Source organism: Oncorhynchus tshawytscha, linkage group LG13 (assembly GCF_018296145.1).
Source record: "Oncorhynchus tshawytscha isolate Ot180627B linkage group LG13, Otsh_v2.0, whole genome shotgun sequence".
Classification (NCBI taxonomy): domain Eukaryota; kingdom Metazoa; phylum Chordata; class Actinopteri; order Salmoniformes; family Salmonidae; genus Oncorhynchus; species Oncorhynchus tshawytscha.
The window spans coordinates 64,800,421-64,827,752 of NC_056441.1; the positions used below are offsets into that span (position 1 = coordinate 64,800,421).

Genomic DNA, 27,332 nt, shown 5'->3' on the forward strand with positions numbered 1-27,332 from the left:
TATGGGGTATTGTGTGTAGATTGCTGAGGTGTTTTTTAAAACAATTTCATCCATTTTAGAATACGGCTGTAACGTAACCAAACGTGGAAAAAGTCAAGCATGTGGTCGGTTTTTCCTTCCAGGGTTACTTTCTGTAAAGGCAAACACATTTCTGGTGGTTTTAGACTCAGCAGCTCTCTCGCTTATTGTTTCTGTTTCCTGTAAGATACAGGAATGTGAATAAAACCACCTCTTCCTCTTTACTCGTCTAGGTTCACACATCGTGTTGTTTTTCAGCGTCGGCAGTTTGGCCATCCTCCTAGTGCTCCTAAGTGGCTGTTTCTGCTGAGTGAAATGGACACGTGAGCACCCCCATTGTTCCATCTGACTCACTCAGTTTTACTTCTGCATTGGAATGATATGGATGAAGCAGCTAGCACGGCATGCACAGTATACAGTATGCTTCATTGAGTACAGCAACAGTTATTTGGGCTAATCCGAACCTTCCTATGAGCGTTAAGCAGCATCCTTTCTTTCTGATGTAAATGTTATTATGTTGATTGTGCAACTTTGCAAGCTGCTTCCATGTCAGTTAAGTAGCTACATATCCCACTGAAAATATGCACATTGCACAGTTTAAACAGGCCTGTAGGCATGTCTTAATGCCACCCAGTATACGCTTTAGAAAGAGGAACTGCAGGGATGCAGTGGTAGAACATTTCAAAGTAGCCTAATATGTTTGTGAAATGTGATGTACTTGTACTTCCAAAATATACATTACCCCTTGAAAAAGTGATAATCTTATAGAAGTGCCCTTTCTTGTTTTAGGAGTTTCTACTGAAAGAACACCAGACTATATCAACACCCATTTCTGTGCAGGTTGGGCCTCTATGCTCTTGTTCTAATCCTCAATGTTCATTTTAATTTTTTGAGAAAGAGAATGTATTACTGCTATGGCATTTGAGCACCACTTTCAAATCTGATTGAAACATGAAATTAGTGTAGAATTCTGTATAATATCACAGGATCCAGTGCACCTCCTGAGGATGTTGCATGTAGTGACAATGTCGGGAGAGATGTGGTACAGGAGAGAGGTAAAAGACGTACACACATAGGCTAAAACAGCATGTGCTCACACTCAAACACACACACGCGCATGCACATGCACACACAAACACAGTGTTTTATTATGTCTATGTGGTTAAGATTCTTCAACATTACAGCATCACTCTATATTTACTAAACAAGACCACAGACTGATGCAGACTGATGCTCACATCTGGTTTTTGTCTTAATTTAGGAGTCGGCAATGAGCGACCGATCTATGGTAAGTTTACGCTTCTAGATTTCCCATTTTCTTTAAATGCACTGGAAGGGAATTGTAAAGTTGTTTTCTTTTCTACATGGACCTAGTTTGAACTGTTCTTTTCCCACCTTTCAATAGAAAACAATGAACATGATCCAACCAGAATGCAGCATGATCCGACCAGAATTCACCATGATCCGACCACAATTCAGCACGATCCGACCAGAATTCAGCACGATCCAACCAGAATTCAGCATGATCCCACCAGAATTCAGCATGATCCCACCACAATTCAGCACGATCTGTCCAGAATTCAGCATGATCCCACCACAATTCAGCATGATCCAACCAGAATTCAGCATGATCCAACCAGAATTCAACATGAAGCACAAAGAAACCAGCACGAACCAGTTAGATACAAAAATAAATTGAGAGATTCGAGTGAGAACAGAAGACAGGGGTTTCATGGAGGTGAGCTATTTGTAACATACCATAGACATTCTATAACCATAATTCATTGTTCAATGATACCAATATTTTCATCCCCGCTTGGTATGCATGTTGAATTCAGAAGTAACTAAACTTTATGGACTTTCCTTCCCCAGAACTCATGAGCAGATTGCGCCAATCAAGTCTCGGACAGCGTTACTATGGTAAAGTCAGAACTTTGTAATGATCAATTTACAGTATAGGCTTGCGGGGATCCTTTTATGAATTACATTGACTTGTCGTGAACTCTGACAGCAAACCAAGCCGATATCAACCAGCAAACCAGAGTTCAGATGGACAACCACCAAAGAGCAAACGAAGCAAAGATCAACCAGGATGGCAGATCCCAAATGGACAACTGCCAAAGAGCTGTCCTACACACTATGCTTTACAGTAATCTCTGAAACAAATCAATATGCACTCTAGCATTTTGTTATTAAAGCATTGTCTCCTCATTGCAGGAAGCTTTTGGAGAAAGAAACCCAAAGAGCGTAAGTTGCTTTTTTTTTTACACACAACATACTGTATAATCATAATAATTTATATTAAGACCTCTCTCTCTCCCAGAATGTGAATATGAAAACCCAATCTATAACAGTGTAGTCCAACTCCACAAACTATAGACGAGGATGAAGAGGATACTGGGTCTCAACTCCTTGGTCTCAATTTTGTTTAGATTGTATTTTATTATTTTTTGTAAATAAAGTACATTACATTGTCTTGAAAGTGAAACAAATATGAAATAAAGTTAAATCATTTTAAAATTGGTTTATGATTCTTTCATGCATTGTATTATCCAATGTGAATCAGAAAAGTCTCTAATCAAGACAATGAACCCTAATAACCCCCAGCTGTGTCACCCTACCAGTGGATGGTCACCCAGGCCCATTGTTTGCTGACCATCAGAGATGAAGAGGTACTCTTCTGTTGATGTAATGATTCTTCGTTATTATTACCCTAACCTGCACAGAGCTAGAGGGATATAATCCATACATTCAACCGCACTGACAGTCTGAAAGGTAGGAAATAGAACTGCAGTTTACGAAGACATAAATTACATTCATCCAGTTTCCATTCAACATTACTGTATGTCCAATGTAATGTGGCAGACCAAGGGGTTTTATCAAGACGTTCACACAGATAAGACACGGACACCTCAGTTTCAAGAGTGTTTAATTAAAACAAAAAGAAAAGAAATCGGTCTCCTCCAGGAAACCTCTTCCGGGTTACCGCCTTCTGGGCTCTGGAGTAGACCACCAAGCTGCTCGGGTCTAGCAGACCGTGAGGACATCTGTCCGGTAGCAACCTCTCACTACCTCCAACTCTCCCGTGTGCTGCCCTCCTGGCAGCTTTATGGGCCTTGTAAAGGCTGACGTTATCATCACTTTTATTCCAATGTGCCAGGGAGATATTGACAGTGGTCATCAAGGCTATGGTCGATGAGGGCCAAGTTGAGATCACCAAGAGATTGCCTCTCATCTTTAAAATGCCAACTGGCATCCTGAAAGGTAAGAAAATATTTGCCTTAATGTGATATAATACAAAAGTTGCATTGTGGAAAGAATGTATTCAGCAGCATTATAGTGTGAAATTATATCAGTTATCAACAGTCTGTAAAACATTCCCTCCAGAGGAAATCAGCAAAGTTGACAATCCACCATCGAGAAGTTCCCCTTGGGCACTGAGACAAGGGTTCATCATCATAATTTTCCAGAATGCCCCCCCTGAACCTGGACACAGTCCAGATCCCCTCCAACCACATCCAGAATGGCTAGCCCAAAACCAGGACTGATCACTCTGTTACATTCCTCTTTCAATTCACCTACTGTGGCGTTCAATCACAGAGGTGTGTACCATTTAGATGGTCTATTTCTCTATCAGATCTATTTCCCTACCATGTCAAATTGATTTTTTTCCTTGGGCCTCCTTTCAGATTGTTGATGGAAAATGTTTTTGGTATCTCAGATTGTTCTGGCAATTCTTACATAGAAACTTAATTGTGAGAAATGTTTGACATGCTTCTTACATTTGTATCACGCAAAGCATTTTTTTAGAAACTCATGATGAAAGTGGCAATTTTAGGCCCCTTTTAGACCTAGACATGCCTCATGTAAGACCCTATGATCTGTGAACCGTACATGATACAGACAACATATTGCTGTCATTATACACCTTATTGTGTGCTCAAATATAGAGTATGTATAGATTCTGAAATACAATGTTTTCCATGAATTTATTCAACATTTAAAATATTTATATCTCAAAAGTACCCTTTTTGATTTAGCTTATTTTTTTACATTTTGTATTTGTAAAATGGTCTATTGGGTGAACGTTGAGGCAGATCAACTTCTGCATAATAGTCAAGGATCTATATTTCGAGATACCCGATTTAGTTAAGAATCACAGTGATCCAGATGGTCATTTATAGTGTGGAAGATATAATGGAGTTACACCTGTATGTTTGCATGTAATTTCTGCCTTTCTAAGAATGACCTTCCACTGCAGCTATGCATTGAACAGCAGAGGTGGGACCAAGTCATTGTTTTACAGGTCACAAGTATGTCTCAAGTCTTAGCACTCAAGTCCCAAGTCAAGACTGTCAAGTATCAAGTCTTTAACTTTGAGTTTCGAGTCCTAAACATGTCATAATGGGCTCTTTTTTTTCACCTTTATTTAACCAGGTAGGCTAGTTGAGAACAAGTTCTCATTTATAACTGCGACCTGGCCAAGATAAAGCAAAGCAGTTCGACACATACAACAACACAGAGTTACACATGGAATAAACAAACATACAGTCAATAATACAGTAGAAAAGTATATACAGTGTGTGCAAATGAGGTAAGATAAGGGAGGTAAGGCAATAAATAGGCCATGGTGGTCGAAGTAACAATATAGCAATAAAACACTGGAGTGATAGATGTGCAGGAGATGAATGTGCTATGCGTGCTCTTCACCAAATGTAATACAATTTCATATTTTTAACAAGAGTAATAATTAGTATATTACATTTATGCAAATCATGAATGCTTTTAAAAATATCTATATATTTATTACTTTCCAAATAAATGGTATATTTACATGGAAATACATGGGTAGCCAGGAGAAAGACAGGATTTAGGCTACCAACTGCCTAGCCAGTTGTAGCTCAATCTTGGTTGCAATGTTCATGTTCCCGCACTGACTGACTGTGTGGAGGCTCATTGATTTAGCGTTACGTTAGCCTACATGATACACTAGTAAAGTAATAGAAGAAATAGCTGCCGGTAATATTAGCCACAACTTCTTCAAATGTCGAACCAAGTTGGAAATTGTTGCGCCTCCATCTGTAATTTTCTTCCCGCATGTTTTGCAAGTTGCAATCCATTTTTTGTTGATACAGCGTTGTCTTTATATTTAAAAAAAATCATTTTGGGTATCATCTTTCCAAGGGCTCCATCTGAATTCACCCGCTGACGTTCCTCTGCACTGCCACGCTCAACTGTTTCTCAGCTGGCACAATTTGATTGGCTGCTGTCCGATTCAAACTGTAATCCATTAAATGAAGAGTTGATGCGCTGCACACCTTTTTTTAATAGCATCATTTTTATATTTAGGCTTGGGGAGGGTATCAAGTCAGGTCTGGTCGGGTCATAAGGCTCAAGTCAAGTCACGAGTCATTGGTGTGAAAGTCGAGTCCAAGTCATCATATTTGTGACTCGAGTCTGACTCGAGTCCAAGTCATGTGATTTGAGTCCACACCTCTGTTGAACAGTGTGTGAGAACTCAGCATGGAGACCCAAAAAGAGGAAGCAAAGGAGGATTACCCACTACCAGCACTAAAGAGTGAGGGAATTCTACAGGCTGAGCTGAGGTTTGCCAAAGGTAATGTGAATTTGTTGATGCAAGGACATCAGTTCAACATTTAGTTGTATTGTGTGTTCAAGGTTTTTATTTGTCATGTTTTAATACAAAAACATGAATTGTGTATTTCCAGTGCACACACATTAAAACTATTTAATAGGTTCAGCCAATTGCTATATATTGTGAGCAATTTGACTCTTGGTTGTGTTCTCTCCTCAAAAAGCCTGGGTTCACTTAGAAACGTCCTTGTTTTTGAAAGAAAATCACATTTTTTTTGTCCATTAAAATAACATCAAATTGATCAGAAATAGTGTAGCCATTTTTTATTGAAGCTGGAAATGGCTGATTTTTAATGGAATATCTACATAGGCATACAGAGGCCCATTATCAGCAACCATCACTCTGTGTTCCAGTGGTATGTTGTGTTAGCTAATCCAAGTTGATCATTTTAAAAGGCTAATTGATGATTAGAAAACACTTTTGCAATTATGTTAGCACAGCTGAAAATGGTTGTTCTGATTAAAGAAGCAATAAAACTGGCCTTCTTTAGACTAGCTGAGTATCTGGAGCATCAATATTTGTGGGTTCGATTACAGGCTCAAAATGGCCAGAAACAAAGAACTTTCTTCTGAAACTCGTCAGTCTATACTTGTTCTGAGAAATGAAGGCTATTCCATGCGAGAAATTGCCAAGAAACTGAAGATCTCGTACAACGCTGTGTACTACTCCCTTCACAGAACAACTGTCTCTAACCAGAATAGAAAGAGGAGTGGGAGGCCCCGGTGCACAACTGAGCAAGACAACAAGTACATTAGAGTGTCTAGTTTGAAAAACAGAGTCCTCAACTGGCAGCTTCATTAAATGGTACCCGCAAAACACCCATCTCAATGTCAACAGTGAAGAGACAGGGGATGACCGTGGCAGCTTTCCAATCTTTAGGAATCTCGGACGATACGAAAGAGAGATTGAACAGACTGGTAGTAGGGGTTGCAACAACAGTGGATAATGTTAGAATGAGAGGGCTTGTGAATGTTGACCTGTTTAAAGATCTTACTCACATCGGCTACGGAGAGCGTGATCACACAGTCATCCGGAACAGCTGGTGCTCTCATGCATTTTTCAGTGTTACTTGCCTCAGAGAGCATAGAAGTAATTTAGCTCGTCTGGTAGGTTCGTGTCACTGGGCAGCTCGTGGCTGTGCTCCCCTTTGTAGTCTGTAATAGTTTGCAAGCCCTGCCACATCCGACAAGCGTCGGAGCCAGTGTAGTAGGATTCAATCTTAGTCCTGTATTGACGCTTTGCCTGTTTGATGGTTCGTCGGAGGGCATAACGGGATTTTCTTATAAGCTTCCGGGTTAGAGTCCCGCTCCTTGAAAGCGGCAGCTCTACCCTTTAGCTCAGTGTGGATGTTGCCTGTAATCCATAGCTTCTGGTTGGGGTATTTAGGTTAGGCTATTTCCAACAGCACCTGGAAAGGCGTGCTGAGTGAATGAATGGACAAGCAAAATATTTTGCGCCCCTGCCTTTGACAAAGTGGGCAATGCTTATCAGAGGGCATCAGCGTTCACATAAAAAGCTCATATGCCACAGGTTGTGAGAAATTGGCCAGAATTTTGGGCCAGAATTATGTGAGGTTTTATGTGTTGTTGTTGGAGGTGCCTCTTGGTCAATTTAGCTCGGAAAAGGCAGCCCTCGTCAATTTTGAAACAATTGGCTCATTGTTGCAATCGAACCCTTGTATGTTGATGCAAATTATACGTTTTCTCATGAATTTTTGCACATTATTAAATTTAATAATTGAAAACTGGGCATTTAAGCAATACTTCTGCAGTGACTTTTCAGTTGAAAAGTGTGGCCCGAACGAGGTGGTGGGGAAGATGGCGGAAGCGGAAGCGGACGCTGAAGTGGATTGTGAATCTAATGGTGGTTGAATCAAGGAGAATTGGAGTATTGTCCAAAAGTATGGAAAACTGAGTAATGTATAGTGCTGAGAATGTCCTTTCCAATCTTGTTGGAGTACGGTTTGTTAATGAGGAGCAGTTGATCGAAATACCAATACCAATCTTGGGGTATACCCCTGCAAGGGTTGCCTTTCACCAGCAGGACCCTGATATTTTAAAGGTTAAGAGGGTGGATTTTGTGGCTTTGTTGATTAATGGCACTGCCAAAGTGGAGAAAAGGTCCAGGAAAATATTATTTGGAAAATTCTCACAAGCTGCACCACCCTCTCAGACCCTAAGCCTGATAAGGCACATATGGAGATTTGAAAGAAGGAAGAAGTGTACGTTTTGTTTTTGTCAATTTACTATTTTTATTTGGGTTAATTTTTACCTCTTTTTTTCAACCCGTCCAGCTGGTTGCGGCAATACACCTTTTGGGGTTGTAGTCCGCCATAAAACCCATAGAAGAAGAATAATACTTTTTCAGATTTGGGGAAGCGGCTTAAAATATAACGTCAGGGTAATTTGCCAACGACAGGGACCAATGAAAACTCAGAATGCATTGCGTCCGGAAGTTGCTGTGTTTCGTCGTTTTGCTGACGGAAACGTGTGTAACTTAGAATCTTTACGACCTAAAAGTTAGAATATTGTGTCGGAGAGTCAACTCTATATAAGTGAGCAGTTATGCGTTTACTCTTTGTTAGTGTATGCGTGTAATATACGCTATTTGAACCAGCTTTTGTCATCATTCTCCTTCGTGTAGTTGAACAACAATAGAGTCCATCATGTCGAAAAGGACGAAGTGGGATACCAAGGGAGATTTAGACGAGTCAAAGAACCTGCCGATCTATCAACACAAGGCCACACTTCAGCAGGCTGTCAAAGATAATTCATTCTTGGTTGTCACTGGCGAGACTGGCAGTGGGAAAACGACTCAACTTCCCCAGTACTTGCATCAAGCAGGTACGTTTGTACGATGGGACCTGTGTCTACAGAATAGAAAATTGACTCGAAAGCTCTATACCCTTTATTATAGACTCCGTGTATGAGCTGTCCTTATAGAGAGGTCTGAAAGGTTTGGGTAGGTGTTAAGTTGTATTTCTTGTGTAGGATTTTGGAGTAATGGCAAGATTGGCATCACCCAGCCTCGGAGAGTAGCAGCCATCACTGTAGCCCAGAGGGTATCACAGGAGATGCACTGCAGTCTGGGTAGGGAGGTCGGATACCAAGTGCGCTTCGATGACTGCACGACACAGGTGAGAGAGCTCCATGACACCTACCTAGTTGTCTGCTTAAATTGATACTTCACATAAATTATTAGATACGCTTATATTTTAGGCACCCTGAAAGTGTTCTATGGGGTCTACATATTGTCACTTGAATGTAAAGATAATTAGATTGTAGTGTATATAAGCAAATGTGTGTCCCTGAAAGGAGATTTGTGTTTTGTCAGGACACGGTGGTGAAGTACATGACGGATGGCTGTCTGCTGAGAGAGATCCTGGCAGACCCTGTTCTGTCTCAGTACAGTGTGGTAATTTTGGATGAAGCCCATGAGAGGAGCCTTAACACTGTCAGTAATAGAGCCAACTACTTGAAAACAGTCATCTGATTATATCCCCAGCTCCATCCCTCAGTTGTATACCAAAACAAGTGGTGGGGCTGCTGTTTTTTCTGAAAAACAAATCCCAAATTATTAAACAGTTGTGTACTTATGTGCTTTACTGCAGGACATTTTGCTGGGTCTGTTGAAGCAGACCCTCTCCAGTCCAGATAAGGCCTCTAAGGGTCGCTCTGTCCCCCTGAAGGTGGTGGTAATGTCAGCCACACTGGAGACAGACAAGCTCTCTGTGTTCCTGGGAGGCTGTCCTGTCTTCACCATCCCTGGAAGAACCTTTCCCGTCACCTCCAAGTTTAGCTGTGCCATAGGACCAAAAGATACAGAGAGCTCTGTTTACATTAAAGAGGTAGGGAGTGAGCTTGCTTATACTGACGTAGGCCTACTATTAGTATAGTGTATAGTATAGTGTATCATAATGAAATTCAGTGATTGTATCACCCCAGGATTTAGCTGATTTAAACTCTGCCATCAACACCATTTAATACTGCATACTCCTTGCTTTACATTTACATTTTAGTCATTTAGCAGACACTCTTATCCAGAGCAGCATATAGTTAGTGCATTCATCTTAAGATAGCTAGGTTGGACAACCACATCTTAGTCGTTGTAAGTAAATTTTTCTTCAATTAAGTAGCTATCAGAGAAGTCATTGCTTGTAGAAAAAATAAAAAAGTAAAGCTGTGAGTGTTAGTTCACAAAAGGCAAAGTTGTTTATTTGATATTTTTTTTGCTCAATGTAGATTGTCTCTACTAAAATGTCTGTAAACAAATATGGGGGAAAAGTTTGAGTATGAACAAACCTCGTCTGTGACAGGTTGTCAAGGTGGCATTGGATGTGCACACCAGTGAGATGGCTGGGGATATCCTTGTGTTTTTAACAGGTAACCTAATGATAATCTTCACATTATCTCCAGAATATGAATGTACTGATTACGGTTTAAAAATGTTCAATACAACTGTTTATAACAGGACAGTCTGAGATTGAGAAGGCCTGTGACATGCTATATGAGAAGGCTGAATCCATAGACTACCGTTATGATGTGCAGGACCATAAAGTGGAGGGGCTGCTGATCCTGCCCCTGTACGGATCTATGCCCACTGGTAGGGTTTGGTGCACTGTCCGAGTACCCCTCACTGTGACATTCACACATAGAAAGACAAATTGAGTTCCCTTTCACACCCAAGTGGACACAGTTTAGCATGCCATTGGCTTGCTTAATCAAAAGTATAAAGTCATGACTCATTTAAACTCCTTTTTAAATAATATGAATGATTTGTGTCCTTCTCACAGATCAGCAGAAGCAGATCTTCCAGCCTCCCCCTCCAGGTATAAGGAAATGTGTGGTGGCCACCAACATTGCAGCAACGTCCCTCACCATCAATGGAATAAAGTGAGTCACCATAAGGCTTATCAGAGCAGCATAGAGCAATATTTATCCACAGAATGGCAAGGCCTCAAATTTCATGACTCATTTGTTCACTGCAGGTATATTGTTGACAGTGGGTTTGTGAAGCAACTCAACCACAACTCGCGGGTTGGTATGGACATCCTCGAAGTGGTTCCGATTTCAAAGTAAGTCCCAGGAAGTCCCTGTTTCAGTCTGCTTCCTTTTGTTTCATGCCTAATGAATAGGACTGTAATGTTGTGTGGTGTTGTAGGAGCGAGGCCCTGCAGAGAGCGGGCCGGGCAGGGAGAACCTCCGCCGGGAAGTGCTTCCGGATCTACAGTCCGGCGTTCTGGGAGAAGTGCATGCCGGAGTACACAGTTCCAGAGATCCAGAGGACCAGTCTCACCGCTGTCATCCTCACACTCAAGTGCCTGGGAGTTCATGATGTCATCAGGTAGGTACAGTTCCACTTTCTCAAGTGCTCAGAGAAACCAGTGTTCGTTTTTGAGACTGTTGATAATACAATCCAACAAGTAATTTGAGGCCATTGTTGCTTGGTGTCTCTCTAAGGTTCCCTTACCTGGACCGTCCAGAGGAGAGGTTCATCCTAGAAGCATTGAAACAGCTTTACCAATGTGACGCCATCGACAGGTGAGAGATATAGACATACTGTATATCCGTGTACATCTGTCATTGTTTATACTAATCTTCACCAGATACATCTACAGCCACATAGGGATACAACTCTGCTGTTTTCACCATAAATAACAGGGGAACCTACCACATACAGTACTGGCAGTTCTTCATGACTATCATAACTCAATCTTTAATAGCACTTGTTATCTTCTATCAATATCCCACTCCCCTGTCTGTAGGAGAGGTAAAGTGACCCGGCTTGGTGAGCTGATGGTAGAGTTCCCCCTGCCCCCAGGGCTGACCCGGGCCTTGCTTCAGGCTGCCTCCCTGGGCTGTGAGGACCTCCTGCTGCCTGTAGCTGCCATGCTGTCTGTGGAGAACATTTTCATCAGGCCAGGTGGACAATAGCGGCCTGAGGCGTTGGTTTAATCAATCAAGATGTGGTTATGTCAGAAATACATATGTATGCATAATGGTTCTAATCTAAATGTTTGACATTGCTCTCTCTGCAGGCCATCCAGAGAAGCAGAAGGAGGCAGATAAGAAGCACAGGCAGTTGGGTGTGCAGGCGGGCAGCTGTAATGACTTCACCATGCTGCTCAGTGTGTTTGAGAAGTGCAAGGCCAGGTATACAATATTAACTCCTCTTAATGTATTTAATAGGCTCAATTATATGTTCACTGCATTCATGTTCATGGGTCTCCATCTAACGTGAGCTTGTTTTGCTGCCTACTGTAGTGATGCCCCTTCAGCATGGTGTAAAGACAACTATATACACTGGAGGGCGCTAAAGTCAGCCTTCAGTGTGGAAACCCAGCTCAGAGAGATCCTCCTAAGACTACAAAAGGTAAGTTTGTTGCTTGTTTGCATATCTTATTAGTTTTGGTGTGGCTAAAACTATGATGTGAAGCTCTGACCATTATATGTACAGATTTATAATCAGGGTATGTGCGTCGTTTCCAGAAGAGAGATTTCCCTATGGAGAAGTTTGATGGAAATAAGAGTGAGCTGTTCAGGAGATGTCTATGCACTGGTTACTTCACCAATGTGGCAAGAAGGTACGGCTTGTTTAAAACAAAATCCCAGTTATGTTAAAAAGTCAAGAAAGATAACCACAACATTTTTGAGTTCTCTCAGGTCAGTTGGGAAGGTGTTTTGCACAATGGATGGGCATGGATCCATGGTTCACATTCATCCATCATCAACGGTAAAGACTTCCAGGACTATATTCTGATCAATTCAGAACACTCTATAAAATCCCCAAAATGCATATTACACATCAGTCCCCATCGCCCTCCCCATAGCTCTTTGACCAGGAGGCCCAGCTGGACTGGGTGATCTTCCATGATTTGCTGGTCACTTCGCGGATTTACATCCGGACGGTGTGCCCCATCCGCTATGACTGGGTGAAGGACCTGCTTCCCAAGCTCCATGAGGTGGATGTGTACGAGCTGAGCAGCGTGGCCAGAGAGGAGGTGACGGACGAGGAGGTGGCCAAGTGGATGACCAAGGAAACAGCTAAAAGACAAACTGGTGGGTGATGGACTCTGGTGATGAGTATGAATTCACTGGTATAGAAAAAATTGTATGACATTTGATGTTTCTGTAGCTGCTCTTTTATCATTCAAAGATTTTTTAAATGGAAAATGTAATGAGCATTCCTATTGGACAAGCTAAGTTACTGTAGTGCCTCTTCTGTTCCTTCCAGGACCCCCAGGTGATCCGTATGCTTGTTGTGTCTGCTTGACAATCTAATAGAGGTTATTCTGTGTGTTTGGTTTATTTCCAGAGGGGTCTGCTGAAGCCGTGTTCAAGAAATTGGAGAAACGGAACGATGAAAGCTCTGTGAGTGATGCCCGTGCTCGCTACCTACAGAGAAAACAGGAGCGGCAACAAGGCAAAGCATCGTGAGAGAGGAGGAGGACATTGGACACTTATCCTCAGGGGAAGAAAGACTCAGTTATTGGACTGACCAGGATAGAATAATCTCCACTCAGGGGTTAAAAGCCTGTCTGTTATAATAAACTGCACAGGTGTTGTTCTGAACAATGTTTTACAACACAGAAATTTGAGGGTTCAGGGTCAAACATGGTCCTTGGTAGCTCAGCTGGTAGAGCATGGTGCTTGTAACACCAGGGTAGTGGGTTTGATTCCTGGGACCACCCATATGCAAAATGTATGCATGCATGACTGTAAGTCACTTTGGATAGAAGTGTCTGCTAAATGGCATTTATTATTATTATATTTAAACATACATCAATAATGGACTAGGTGCAGATAATGAATTATTGTAGTCATATCAAATGTCTAATGCAGATGTTTTATGCTATGTTTTCTTTTAGTGGTATATTTATCTTTTAGTTTCATACTTATCAACGTTTTTGTCTTGAGTAATATTGCCAGTGGAGGGCCTCTGCAACCGTTCTCTACTGGTTTTAGGACGTTACAGAATCACATACAGTTTTCAATATGTCACCAACAGTGTTGTCAAATCAGCACATTAGAGAACAGGATAACCACGGGCCATTTATTTTGTACAACTCTGCCTCTTATGTAATAAAGGTTCATTTCGTATTTCCATTGCTTCATTATTATTATTAACGTATTTTTGTGTGCTCCATTTATAGTCATAAAAAAAAAAAAAACAGATAAGACTCATATACCATCAACCATTGCGGAGAGACTTGCGTCATTCACATGCGCCTGTTTTGGACCGGCCACGCGCGAGCCTAACGTGGCTAAACTAAATTGGCAATATCCACCGATTACCTTCTAAACATACATATTGGATCGATTCAATTAAGTCCAGTAACATCTCGTTTTGATAAGTAATCTGACAGGTGAGTGAAGTTGTCTTCTCTGCATCGCAATGAACGTTGCTAGCAGTTTTGACGTATTTGCTGCCAAATAAGGTAGTCTGATATAACGCTAGCGAAGGCTAGCTAGTTCAATATAAGCAGGTTAGCGTTGTCAGCTTTTCTGGAATCTACTGCCAGTACTGAAAAACAAATCACACAAGTCTAGAGACCATTTATTCTAATACACGTGCGTTCTTGTTTACTTGCTCACTCTGTGCATTACCGTTTTAGTTACAGTGCTGGTGAAGCATGTTGTTTGCAGAGGAGGATGAGTGGAACGATGACCCAGAAGCCAAAGTTCTGACCAAGACGGTCATCAGCAGTTTCAAACTGTCTGAAAGGACCAATATCACGGTTAGATGCCATCTCAATCTTCTTTATAATTAAATGTACCTATGTAAGCCAAGCCAGGCATAACTCACTCTGCCAGTGACCACATATTCAAATAGAGGGTTACATTTAGGTTTACACTGGTATTCGGTTTGACACTGTCATTATGCTTTTCCGAACAGCCAAAAAGTATTGGGAAGAAAAAGAGTTTGTTACGGACCCTCCAAACACTGGGGTCAGTACCAAACTGGAACAAGAGCAATAGTGCCCCTCATGAAGCAGGCAGTGACAGCGAAATAGATGACATACTGACACCACACACCAAGAGGAAGAAGAAAAGAAGCAAAAGAGGACGCAATAAAGTAGCCGCTTCAGGAGAAGAGGCAGAGGTCATTGGAGATCTGGGTGCCAAGGAGAAGGCTGCAGTGCCTGTTGTTAAGAAGCTAATAAAAGCAAAGAAACCACTAAAAGCAGGTGAGTTGTTTCACAAACAACTGTCAATTGAGTAAACAGGATTGTCTTAAGTTGAAAAGATTTTTGAGGTTGTCTTTCTCTATTTCCTAGAGTTCAAAAAGGTAAAGAATACAGAGTCCATTCAGGGCGGTAGTAAACAAGATTCAAAATCTATCAAGGATGAAGAAAAAGCTGCAGCAGATGCTGAGATTGAAAGATTAAACCGAAAGCAATGGAAAAACAAGATGAAGAACAAGAAGAAATGTAAAAACAAGTTCAAAATTCAAAATGGAGAGAATACCACTCACCCAGAGACCTCTGTGCAAAAGGACACAGAAGATGGACCAAAAGCAGCATCTGGTGTGAACAGGGAAACAGCGGTTGTCCAGACACCGCAACGCCAGACAAAGAAAAACAAACCGCAGAAAGAGGGTGAGCGTAAAACACAGAAAAGTAAAAAGGTTCCTGAGGGAAAAGAGATGACCTTCACTGAGACTGCTTCCACTCCAGGCACAGTAACAGTCCAAAACAATAAGAACTTTTCAGAGAAAAAGAGCAAGGGGGGCAGTCAAGTAAAAGCAGTGCCACTAGGTAACTCTAAACCCCCAGGTGAAGAGGAGAAACTTCAGATGGTTAGGGAGGAGCAGAACCCAGAGCTGCATGGCAGTAAGAGAAGGAAACAGGAGGAGAGCAAAGAGCAGGACCGCAGGAGAGAGAAGCTCAGGAGAATGCTCCATGGCCAGAGCCCGGAAAAGAAAAAGCTACCTGCAGAGCAGGAGGAGACACTCACCATAGAGGTGAAAGAGGCTTCTGCAGACCGCTCGGCTGCTCTGAGGTCCCGCATGGAGCAGCGTTTGGAGTCAGCGCGGTTCCGTTATATTAACGAGGTTCTGTACACCACGTCTAGTGGGGAGGCTAAACGCATGTTCAGACAGGATCCCGAGGCCTTCGGCATCTACCACAGGGGCTTCACGGCACAGGTCCAGCGCTGGCCAGCTAATCCTGTTGACGCCATAATCTCCTACATACGCCAAAAGTGAGTTGTGTTATGCCTCTGACCCTAACATACTTGCAGTATTTGCAATAAGTCTGTTTGCATACTTTTTGTATTTTTCTTGTCTTGGTTCTGGGGTGGGGGATCCACATTGAAATAGTGTGTGGCTTTCTTTGTAAGACCATTTGTGTTGATTCTAGGCCTGCCTCTCTGGTGGTGGCAGATTTTGGCTGCGGCGACTGCAAAATTGCTCTGAGCGTGAAGAACGAAGTGCACAGTTTTGACTTGGCACTTATCAGTGACCGTGTAACTGTCTGTGACATGGCTAATGTGAGTCCAACTTTACCTTGATGCTGAATGTGTTCTTTCATCCATGCCTGTTTTCCTATGCAGTCTGTGTTCTTTCTGTAATCATGTCTTGTTTTCCCACCTGTCTGCAGGTACCTCTCAAGGATGGCACTGTGGACATAGCTGTATTCTGTCTCTCTCTTATGGGGACCAACCTTGGGGATTTCCTAGTTGAGGCTAACCGTGTGCTGGTGATGGGGTAAGCGATATTATGCAGAAAAACAGAGCTATGTCGGGGTAGAAGGTGTTCCCACTTATTTTCCGTATTTATACAGTACCAGTCAACACTTGACACACCTACTCATTCAATGGTTTTTCTTTATTTTTACTATTTTCTACATTGTAGAATAATAGAAGACAAACTGAAATAACACACATGGAATCATGTAGTAAGAACAAAAAAAAGTTAATTCAAAATGTATTTTTAGATTCTTCAAAGTAGCCACCCTTTGCCTTGACAACATCTTTGCACACTGTTGGCATTCTCTCAACCAGCTTCATGAGGAATGCTTTTCCAAAAGTCTTGAAGGAGTTTCCACACATGCTGAACACTTTGATGGCTGCTTTTCCTTCACTCTGCAGTCCAACTCATCCCAAACCATCTCAATTGGGTTGAGGTCTGGTGATTGTGGAGGCCAGGTCATCTGATGCAGCACTCCATTACTCTCCTTTTTGGTCAAATAGCCCTTAGACAGCCTGGAGGGGTGTGTCGGGTCATTGTCCTGTTGAAAAACAAATGATAGTCCCACTAAGCGCAAACCAGATGGGATGGTATATCGCTGCAGAATGCTGTGGTATCCATGCTGGTTAAGTGTGCCTTGAATTCTAAACAAATCACTGCCCGTGTCACCAGCAAAGCACCATCACACCACCTCCATGTTTCTCGGTGGGAACCACACATGCAGAGAATCCGTTCACCTAGTCTGTGTCTCCCAAAGAAAGACACGGCGGTTGGAACCCAAAATCTCAAATTTGGACTCATCAGACCAAAGGATAGATTTCCACCGGTCTGTCTTCAATTGCTTGTGTTTCTTGGCCCAAGCAAGTCTCTTCTTCTTATTGGTGTCCTTTAGTAGAGGTTTCTTTGCAGGAATTCGACCATGAAGGCCTGATTCACGTAGTCTCCTCTGAACAGTTGATGTTGAGATGTGTCTGTTACTTGAACTCTGAAGCATTTATTTGGGCTGCAATCTGAGGTGCAGTTAACTCTAATGAACGTATCATCCTTTCCTGAGAGCCAGTTTAATCATAGCGCTTGTTTTTTTGCTGGTTCAAAGTTATTGACGTTTTCTGGATTGACCATGTCTTGAAGTAATGCTTTTCTTGCCATAATATGGACATCTTCTGTATTACCCCCCCCAGCCCCTTGTCACAACACAACTGATTGGCTCAAACGCATTAAGATGGAAAGAAATTCCACAAAATATATTTTAAGAAGGCACACCTTTTAAATGAAATGCATTCCAGCTGACTACCTCATGAAGCTGGTTGAGAGAATGCCAATAGTGTGCAAAGCTGTCATCAAGGTGGCTACTTTAAAGAATCTCAAATATAAAATATATTTAGATTTGTTTAACACTTGGTTACTACATGATTCCATGTGTTAGTTCATAGTTTGATGTCTTCACTATTATTCTACAATGTAGAAAATATTAAAAATAAAGAGAACCCCTGGAATGAGTAGGTGTCAAAACCTTTGACTGGTACTGTATGTTTTAGTCATCAACACTTTGGGTCTTTTTTTGCAGGGGTATCCTGAAAATAGCAGAGGTGGCAAGCAGATTTGAGAATGTGCGGAACTTCATGGGTGCTTTGTCCAGCCTGGGATTCAAATTGGTCACAAAGGTAAGGCAGTAATCATAGTAAACAGCGATGGCGCATGTTTTATGTGATATATTGTTACAATACCCTACCCTATTCATTTTGCTCCCTCCTTAGGACACAGAGAGTAGCCACTTTTACTCCTTTGAGTTTGAGAAGATCGCAGAAGCTCCAGAGAGGATAAAGAAGGCAGGAGGACTGGAGCTGAGGCCTTGCGTGTACAAGAAACGATGAGGGCAACATTGGAGAAACAGTTCCAAACGTACATGCCAAATAGCACTCTATTCCCTTTATACTGCATTGCTTTTGACCAGTGCCCATAGTTCTCTGGTCAAAAGTAGTGCACTATATAGGGAATAGGGTGCCGTTTGGTACATACCCCCGGTAGAGAAGTCAGTGACGAGGCAAGCAGGATGGACAGTAACATAAAAGGGTTCTTCTGCTGGTTGTTACTGTAAATATGAAAATAACTTTCATAGATGAGCTGGTAGTTTTGACCCCCAAACAATGTTTCAAGGGTTGTTGATATTCTCAAACCTTTTATGGGCTTTCAAATGTCTGTTTCAAAGACAAAACATGTTCAAAAGTTGTTGACATTGGTATATTTTTTAATAAATCAAAATAAATGTATTGCATTAAGTCTTATGCACAATTTCAGATTTAAAAAGCAAGAGGAATTATTTTTAAGTCTGTTGTAAAAAACCTTGTCTGTGTCTAGAAATAAGTGCGTCAGTATAATCGCAGCATTGAATTCTGCAGTCTAGTCTCACAGGGTACTCACAAGCCTCACTCTTCTTAGTGTACATAGCACAGGATCTAGCTTTGCCAATAGAGGGACACGAGTGATAATGTTATTCTCAGCCAGTTCCCAGTATCTACTGTCCCCATGCTCTCCGTCCAGATAGAGGGGACAGTGGTAGAGGGGCAGGGAGGATGTGTTGCAGGGGGGGCTGTCTGGGGCTCGGACAGTGTCTGTGTTCCTCACCCGTGCTCTGACCCAGAGGAGGGGGAGCAGGCAGGGCTGGGGGGAGAGCGTGTCCTGCAGGGCTCCTAGCCGCGTATCCCACAGTGCCCCTCTCAGTTCTAGTCCACACAGATATACACCGCTCAGGGGAAGAGAGGCTGGGGATGTTGCAGCACTGAGCACCTAGCAAGACAAAGTAAAAGCAATAAATGGAATATCATTTTTAGTAGGTCTAATCCAATAAAAATGAGTGGTACTTGTAGCTTTGAGAGGCAGTTTAGAGATTATTGTACTTGGAAATGAAGAGAGATGTTGCTGATGTCCCTCTGCTTAGCATGGGCAGCCTCCCTGATTAACGCGCCCAGAAAGCCCCTGGCGTTGGAGAAGGCAGACAGGCGGTACGCATTGGAAGGACCACTGGTGGCCTTATCACATAGGTACGCCTTGAGCAGCTCTGCTCTCCTTTCTAAGCGGAACAGGCTTGAGACGGTCAGGAGAGAGGAGACAGTAGGCTTGCTGTTTCGCATGGGCTGGTTAAGCTCAGAATGCAGGGAGGAAACCACATCAACCAGTCCGTCCCACTCTGCTTGGAGGAAGTAGCGTAGGGGTCCCAGGGATGGAGCTCCAACACTCACAACCCTGATGTCATCCTTGCGTCCCAGACTTTCCTTTAGGGCCAGTAGTCGGTCCCTGGCCTGGGTGAAGTCTGGCAGCAGAGCAGGGTGGGTCAGCTTGTTGGTGCTCCAGACCCTGCCAAAGGGCTTCTGGGAGTCTTGAAGCAGGGTGTTCAGGGTGCGGCTGTGAACCTTCACCAGCTCTTCTGCCAAACCAGCACTAAAGCCCAACACCAAGGGGTCGCTGGTGTTGGCCAAAGCCTGAACACGTTGCTCCAGACTTTGCAGCAGGCCTGATAAGTCTGCAGAGATGGCAAAATAAATGTTCCTAATTTACTCAGAAGAACAGATTCCTATGACTGACTGCTGAAGATTGAACATGTAAGTAGGGTAATGTACTTCAAATTCATAGGATATGAGTTAGTCTTTAATATAGTACATATATTTTGTTAGTGATGTAAGTAGGGTCTGTTGTGGAATTGAAGCTGGTTAATAGTGAAGTGTTACAGTACCACAGCGGCTAGGTATGTGGATGATATCAGAGAGAGTGTGAGGCCCACTGCCCCAGAGAGGAGGTGCTGCTCTGAGACAGGCCCTAGACACACTCTCCACTGCCTCCAGGTCTGCCAGGTCTGCCACATGGCCTCCATACACCAGGTTGGCTATCAACAAACCAGAGCACAAAGGTCAAAATCAAATCTTTGTCCCAAATGGCTCCCTATTTAGTGCACTACTTTTGATGAGGGCTCTGGTCAAAAGTAGTACACTATGTAGGGAATACGGTGCTATTTGGGATGCATTCCCAAGAAATGATGTACTCGTATTTTCACAGAATATGAACAGTATGTTTACCATTGACAAATCCATTTCAATTTATGGAATGGTTCTTCATTTAATTAGTTACCAGGGAGTCCTCAACTGTTACATAAGGTCTAAGTAGAGAAAGCAACGTTACCTGCTATGTACTCCAGCGCCCCAGTTGGGTTGCCACAGACTTTGGCGATACGGACTTGAGCATCCACCAGCGCCAGCAGGTCCTCCTGAGTCCTTGAGAAAAAAAATAAAAACATCCTTAACATGCATATAACCAATGTTGTGGTAATAATAATATGTCCTATTCATCATCTATCATGAGAGTAAGTAAGCTTTGTCAGAGCCAGAATGGCCCATAGGGCATGAGCTGTTTCTCCAGTTTCTGTAGCGTGAGGCAGCTTGATGTACAGTACAGGAGGTTGGTGGGACCTTCATTTTGGAGAACGGGCTCGTGGTAATGATGGGAGTGGAATGGTATCAAAACACATGGTTTCCAGGTGTTTGATGACATTCCATTAGATCTGTTCCGGCCATTATTATGAGCCTCAGCAGCCTCCTGTGATGTACAGGTACACCCCCTTGACAGGACACTAGCCTGTCGCAGGGCTTTGTATCATCTGTCATCATGATAACCAATATATAGTCATCTCACCAGTGATAGATGTTTCCCTGGCCTAGGTGTTTGTATGCCTGTCGTTGCAGCAGGACAGAGTGCAGGATGGCAGCGCGCAGCATGGGTTCCATGGTGCAGGCTGTGACACCAGAGGTTGGGGCAGACGAAGTGACAGACACAACCTGACGCAGAGAAGAGCACAGCTCCTCCTTCACATCCCAAGGAGAGTCACAGACCAGACGCAGCGCACACACTCTCATTGACGCTGCCAGGGGGAGAGGACAATTAGTTTCAAATGGCACCCTATACAGTCTATATAGTATTTATGCCTTGGCCATGCATCCCAAATAGCATCCCCACCCCCCAGGGGTAATGGTTAGAGAGTCGAGCCAGCAACCAGAGATTTGCCAGTTTGAATCCTGGGTCTGATGGAAAAAAATCTGACGTGAAGTGTGCTGGCATCCAGAGTGTTGCTGGTATTAAAGCCTAGATGCCATTGCCTGCCGTTGTGACCTTGAGCCCCCCCAACAACTGCCCCACAGGTGCCCAGTGTGATAGAAATGGAAAGGTCATTTCCGATTGACCCGACATGCAGCGTTTACCGTGAATGCAATCTCCGCCAATGTGGGAACATTCCCTTTAAATTTCAATTGGGCTTATGTGCAGAAATTCTGCGACACCGATTGAATAGAGCCATTAATCTTTGACCAGGTGCCCATAGAGCTCTGGTCAAAAGTAGTTCACAATATATTTTGAATAGGGTGGCATTTGGGAAGTATCCTAAGACTTAACAGTCATAGAAAAATAGATGTCTGTGACAGTATGTTCTATTGAGTACCTGGGATGGAGAGTGGGTTGTATCCTCGTGTGATAAACCAAAGTCTGAAGCGTGGGTGGACCCGACTACCTGCACACAGCCCAACTGGAATGAGGCCCTCTGTCTCCACATCTGTTTGGTGCCCTGGAATTTATAATAGGATTATATATGAGATTACACAGGGTGGATAAGATTGGTGATTATTATTGTGATTCTCACCTTTGGCTGCACAGGATATCAACTGATTGAGTTGACACACCACTTCGTCATCCCATTGGTCTAACAGATGACAGTTGTTAAAGACCAGCCAATTGCCATCATGAACAGCGATCTTCAGTGCTGAGAGGATGACCTCCTTCTGGCATTTAGCTCCAAATGATATGACTTTCACCTGAAATCAACAGTCATTTAGAAGATTATTACACAAAACTGGAATGCTGGATATAATGGCAATCTGATTTAAATTGAACACAAAAGGTATGTTTGTGTGTAAGTAAGACAAGCATTACCCCTCTTTTGTCTGTTTGGTACTGGGACACTTGTTTCAGCCAGTGAAGGGGTTGGATGCTAGCCCAACCATCTCTGCTTGGGCCTGGGAGTGTGACTATGACTGGCCCATTGTGTTTGTTCAGGAAGCGGGAGAGGGCCTCTGGGGAGCCGGTGTGAGGGGCCCCAGCTACCGCTGACCGCACGGGCTGGCCCAGATGACAGGCAGCCAGGTCCTCAGCCACAGCAGCCAGGCAGTGGGGCAGCATGGTCTTCCAGAGGAGAGCCCTCTGCAGAGTGGACAGGTGGGCGTGAGAGTGACAGGGGACAGGCCCCACCACTGTGGAGGAGGGGAAGCGTAGGTACTCCTGCCACTGGCTGGGAGAGGTGGCAAGGGATGAGAGCAGCCCTGTGAAGGCTGGGATGTTGTGTAGCCGGAGGACCTCTGTGTGGGTGTGAGGAGGCACCCAGCTGGGGAGCACATGATGCTGAGATGGAGAGGTAGATGGTGGAGGTGAGGCTGGTGTGGAAGCATCTACTGGGAGGTCCATATCTCCTAGGCCCCTGAGGAATGCCAACCGCTCCACCTCCGAGCAGTCCTCGTTGTGCAGGAACAGAGCCACAGACACCAGGAGCCTCAGCAGCGTTGCATGGCTCTGGAACAGGCAGGGCCGGTACTGGGCCAACAGGTGAGATACCATCCTGTGTGTGATCTCTGCCATGACCGCCCCTGTCACTACCTCTCCACTAAAGGTAACATCAGGTCGGCCCTTCAGGACTAACGTCCCCCTCACAGCGAACAGGAAGTTCCTCAGGGGGAACAAGTAGAAGGGGGAGAGGCGTGCCACCTCCTGCAGGGCCTGGTAGAGGGCTGTGGCCAGCCCTGCCACTCTGTGGAAGTCAGCCAGGAGGGGCTTGTGGCGCTCCAGCTCCAGGCTCAGCTCCATAATCTCAGCCTGCAGCTTGTGGGAGGCTGTCTGACAGGCTGACACCCGGGGGAGGAACTCAGGGTCCTGCAGCAGAGGGGTGAAGGACTGGAGGATGTACTCCATTAGAGAGACCTGGGGAGAGGGAATAAATCCTTTGCTATAAACCCATATCGTGATTCCCAAATGGCACCCTATTCCTTATATAGTGTACAGGACTCTGGTTAAAAGTAGTGCACTATATAGGGAATAGGGTGTCATTTGGGATGCACAATATAGTATAGCACAGAGTAATATACTATATTCTAAAGCCAGAGAAATATAGGTCTCATTCTTATTGGGTCACCTCTTCCTGGCACAGTTTGTCTTGCAGTGCCTTCTTGTCGGTGTTGACGAGACAGTGCTGAACCCACAGCTCCAGACACTCGGACTGCACCAGCTCTGTCAACATGAGCTCCTGCACCTCAGTGGAGCTCAGAGAGAGGTCAATGACATACACCTCAGACAGGATAGACGGGTGGATCTCTGTGGGGACACAATGGAGAATTAATGTAGTAACCTAGTACTTTCATTGGGTCCTGTCCAGGGAGGTGGTGTACTTGTACATCAAGCTGCCTCACGCTATAGAAACAGGATATAGGCTCCTGCCCTATAGGCCGTTCTGGCTCAGACTACTACTTTCATGAGCAGAAAGAAAAGTATTTACTGGTATATATATTTCCTACCATTGAGTATGAGTCTGACTGGTAGTGGAGTGCTGAGGAACAGGCAAAACTCTGGATGGGCTGTCTGAACAGGTCGTCTCAGACCAGGAGAATGGCTCCCTGCCGGCCGCATCAACACCTCCAGGAACTCTGGGCTGGGGACTGCTCGCTCCACGTGGGTAACCAACACCCTCAATCCTGCGCGGAAACAAAATGATAGCCTTTTAAAAAAATATATATTTCACCTTTATTTAACCAGGTAGGCTAGTTGAGAACAAGTTCTCATTTGCAACTGCGACCTGGCCAAGATAAAGCATAGCAGTGTGAATAGACAACACAGAGTTACACATGGAGTAAACAATTAACAAGTCAATAACACAGTAGAAAAAAAAGGGGAGTCTATATACATTGTGTGCAAAAGGCATGAGGAGGTAGGAGAATAATTACAATTTTGCAGATTAATAACACTGGAGTGATAAATGATCAGAAAGTCATGTACAGGTAGAGATATTGGTGTGCAAAAGAGCAGAAAAGTAAATAAATAAAAACAGTATGGGGATGAGGTAGGTAAAAATGGGTGGGCTATTTACCGATAGACTATGTACAGCTGCAGTGATCGGTTAACTGCTCAGATAGCAGATGTTTGAAGTTGGTGAGGGAGATAAGTCTCCAACTTCAGCGATTTTTGCAACTTAGTCTGTCTGTGCCATAATTTCACTCATGTCATGTTGACTGTGACAAATGTTGTTTGCAAGAGCACACACAGCTAATATATGCCATTTTATCCAAAGCGAATTACAGTTATGCTTGCATATATTTTACGTATGGTTGGCCCCAAGAATCGAACCCACAACCTTGGCGGTGCAAGCACCATGCTCTACCAACTGAACCATACTGGACCACATCTGGGACCACCAGGCTCACAACATGATGTGAGTGAGGGACAAAGAGTAAACCCCCTCAAGGAAAGGAACCAGTATCAGTCTCACAAACATCAAAATGTTCCTCCAGCACAATATGTGCTAACTCCATTAGCTCACCTTTCTCTGAACCCTGCCGGACTTTGTCCAGTAGGTCTGGGTCATCAGCACTGACCACAAGCTCATACTCTCCCTCCCTCTGAGCTGTGGTGTCGTCACCTGGAAGATGCCCTGATGGGGAAGCAACATACACAATCAGCATTTCTCAAACACAAAAGGGACAAATCAGTTTTTGTTTGACCTTAACTGTGACGTTTCCCCTAGGTCAGTGGTTCCCAAACGTTTTATAGTCCCGTACCCCTTCTAACATTCAACCTCCAGCTGTGGACCCCCTCTAGCACCATGGTCAGCGCATTCACAAATGTTGTTTTTTGCCATCATTGTAAGCCTGCCACACACACTATACAATACATTTATTAAACATGAGTGTGAGTTGTCGTCACAACCCGGCTCGTGGAAAGTGACAAAGATCTTATAGGACCAGGGCACAAATAATAATATAATCAATAATTTTGCTCATTATTTAACCATCTTACATATAAATCCTTGTTTGTTCATCAACAATTGTAAATAACTCACCACAGGTTAATGAGAATGGTGTGATTGAAAGGATGCACATAACTGCAATGTTGGGTTGTATTGGAGAGTCTCAGTCTTAAATAATTGTCCACACATAGTCTGTGCCTGTATTTAGTTTTCATGCTTGTGAGGGCCAAGAATCCACTCTCACATAGGTACGTGGTTGCAAAGGGCATCAGTGTCTTAACAGCATGATCTGCCAAGGCAAGATCCTCTGAGCGCAGCCCAATCCAGAAATCTGGCAGTGGCTTTGATTAAATTCTATTTAAACACAACCGCTTGTTGTAATTTCGATGAGGCTCTCTTGTTCAGATATCGGTAAGTGGACTGGAGGCAGGGCATCAAAGGGATAACGAATCCAGTTGTTTGTGTCATCCGTTTCGGGAAAGTACCTGCGTTATTACGCACCCAACTCACTCAGGTGCTTCGCTATATCACATTTGACATTGTACATAAGCCTGTTAATTTGCACACAAAAAAAAATCTTACAATGATGGAAAGACCTGTGTGTTGTTAATGCAGACAGAGAAGAGCTCCAACTTCTTAATCATAGCCACAATTTTGTCACGCACATTGAATATAGTTGTGGAGAGTCCCTGTAATACTAGATTCAGATCATTAAGGCGAGAAAAAAACATAACCCAGATAGGCCAGTTGTGTGAGAATCTCGTCATCATGCAAGTGGTCAGACAAGTCAAAATTATGGTCAGTAAAAGAAAACTTTAAGCTTGTCTCTCAATTTAAAAATACGTGTCAACACTTTGCCCAGCGCACTTCTGTATGTTGTAAAAGCGTTATATGGTCGCTGCCCATATTGCATAGTGTAGGAAATACGAGAGTTCAGGGGCCTTGCTTTAACAAAGTTAACCATTTTCACTGTAGTGTCCAAAGTCTTTCAAACTGTCAGGCATTCCCTTGGCAGCAAGAGCTTCTCGGTGGATGCTGCAGTGTGCCCAAGTGATGTTGGGAGCAACTGCTTGCACACGCGTTACCACTCCACTATGTCTCCCTGTCATGGTTTTTGCGCCATCAGTACAGATACCAACACATCTTGACCACCAAAGTCCATTTGATGTCACAAAGCTCAAATCAAATCAAATTTTATTTGTCACATACACATGGTTAGCAGATGTTAATGCGAGTGTAGCGAAATGCTTGTGCTTCTAGTTCCGACAATGCAGTAATAACCAACAAGTAATCTAACTAACAATTCCAAAACTACTGTCTTATACACACAAGTGTAAGGGGAAAAAGAATATGTACATAAAGATATATGAATGAGTGATGGTACAGAGCGGCATAGGCAAGATGCAGTAGATGGTATCGAGTACAGTATATACATATGTGATGAGTATGTAAACAAAGTGGCATAGTTAAAGTGGCTAGTGATACATGTATTACATAAAGATGCAGTAGATGATTTAGAGTACAGTATATACGTATACATATGAGATGAATAATGTAGGGTATGTAAACATATTAGGTAGCATTGTTTAAAGTGGCTAGTGATATATTTTACATCATGTCCAGTACTTTAAAAAATATCCTCTCCTGTTGTACTGGTTTGCAGGAGGTCTTCCTTAATTGACCCCCCATAAACATAATGGACATATACCAGGAGCTGTGCCAGGCCCACCACGTCTGTTGACTCATCCAACTGTAACGCATAGAATTTACTGGCTTGTATGCGAAGCAGTTGTTTCAAAACATTTCTTGCCATGTCACTGATGCGTCATGAAACAGTGTTGTTTGATGAAGGCATTGTCTGTATAGTGTTTTTGGTCTTTTCCCCCAGCATTGTCACAGCCATAACCGCTGCAGCAGGAAGAATTA

The 27,332-nt window shown here is 43.3% G+C and overlaps 3 protein-coding genes across 4 annotated transcripts in view; 2 read left to right on the top strand and 1 right to left on the bottom strand.

Moving 5' to 3' along the window:
• Nucleotides 1–8,105: 8,105 nt before the first annotated feature.
• dhx40 (DEAH (Asp-Glu-Ala-His) box polypeptide 40) lies at nt 8,106–13,773 on the top strand. Of its 2 annotated transcripts, none has more exons than XM_024442839.2 (17): nt 8,106–8,517; nt 8,665–8,810; nt 9,008–9,088; nt 9,285–9,521; nt 9,990–10,056; nt 10,145–10,276; nt 10,467–10,566; nt 10,662–10,748; nt 10,835–11,017; nt 11,134–11,214; nt 11,439–11,596; nt 11,712–11,826; nt 11,938–12,046; nt 12,163–12,257; nt 12,337–12,406; nt 12,504–12,732; nt 12,989–13,773. In XM_024442839.2, exons 1-17 carry the CDS (start codon nt 8,340–8,342, stop codon nt 13,108–13,110), a joined length of 2,190 nt encoding a protein of 729 aa, XP_024298607.1. In that variant the 5' UTR covers nt 8,106–8,339; the 3' UTR covers nt 13,111–13,773. The 2 variants fall into 2 exon arrangements, with proteins under 2 accessions (XP_024298607.1, XP_024298606.1); XM_024442838.2 differs by having other exon boundaries at nt 8,107–8,517; nt 9,008–9,127.
• A 115-nt stretch (nt 13,774–13,888) lies between these two features.
• LOC112265492 (ribosomal RNA-processing protein 8) lies at nt 13,889–18,660 on the top strand. Its single transcript, XM_024442840.2, has 8 exons — nt 13,889–14,039; nt 14,289–14,411; nt 14,570–14,861; nt 14,952–15,876; nt 16,035–16,164; nt 16,275–16,381; nt 17,931–18,027; nt 18,121–18,660. The coding sequence occupies exons 2-8, from the start codon at nt 14,307–14,309 to the stop codon at nt 18,235–18,237; spliced, it is 1,773 nt and encodes a 590-aa protein (XP_024298608.1). The 5' UTR covers nt 13,889–14,039; nt 14,289–14,306; the 3' UTR covers nt 18,238–18,660.
• An 83-nt stretch (nt 18,661–18,743) lies between these two features.
• LOC112266129 (dynein heavy chain domain-containing protein 1) overlaps nt 18,744–27,332 on the bottom strand; it is a 48,319-nt gene continuing 39,730 nt past the window's right edge. Inside the window, exons 32-42 of the mRNA XM_042294945.1 lie at nt 24,981–25,091; nt 23,962–24,138; nt 23,583–23,761; nt 22,334–23,371; nt 22,044–22,215; nt 21,846–21,968; nt 21,047–21,272; nt 20,537–20,628; nt 20,094–20,243; nt 19,261–19,883; nt 18,744–19,150 (exon numbers count right to left, since the gene is read on the bottom strand). Of these exons, the coding sequence (XP_042150879.1) occupies nt 18,770–19,150; nt 19,261–19,883; nt 20,094–20,243; nt 20,537–20,628; nt 21,047–21,272; nt 21,846–21,968; nt 22,044–22,215; nt 22,334–23,371; nt 23,583–23,761; nt 23,962–24,138; nt 24,981–25,091 (3,272 nt within the window). The 3' untranslated portion in view covers nt 18,744–18,769. The remainder of the gene's footprint in view (nt 19,151–19,260; nt 19,884–20,093; nt 20,244–20,536; nt 20,629–21,046; nt 21,273–21,845; nt 21,969–22,043; nt 22,216–22,333; nt 23,372–23,582; nt 23,762–23,961; nt 24,139–24,980; nt 25,092–27,332) is intronic.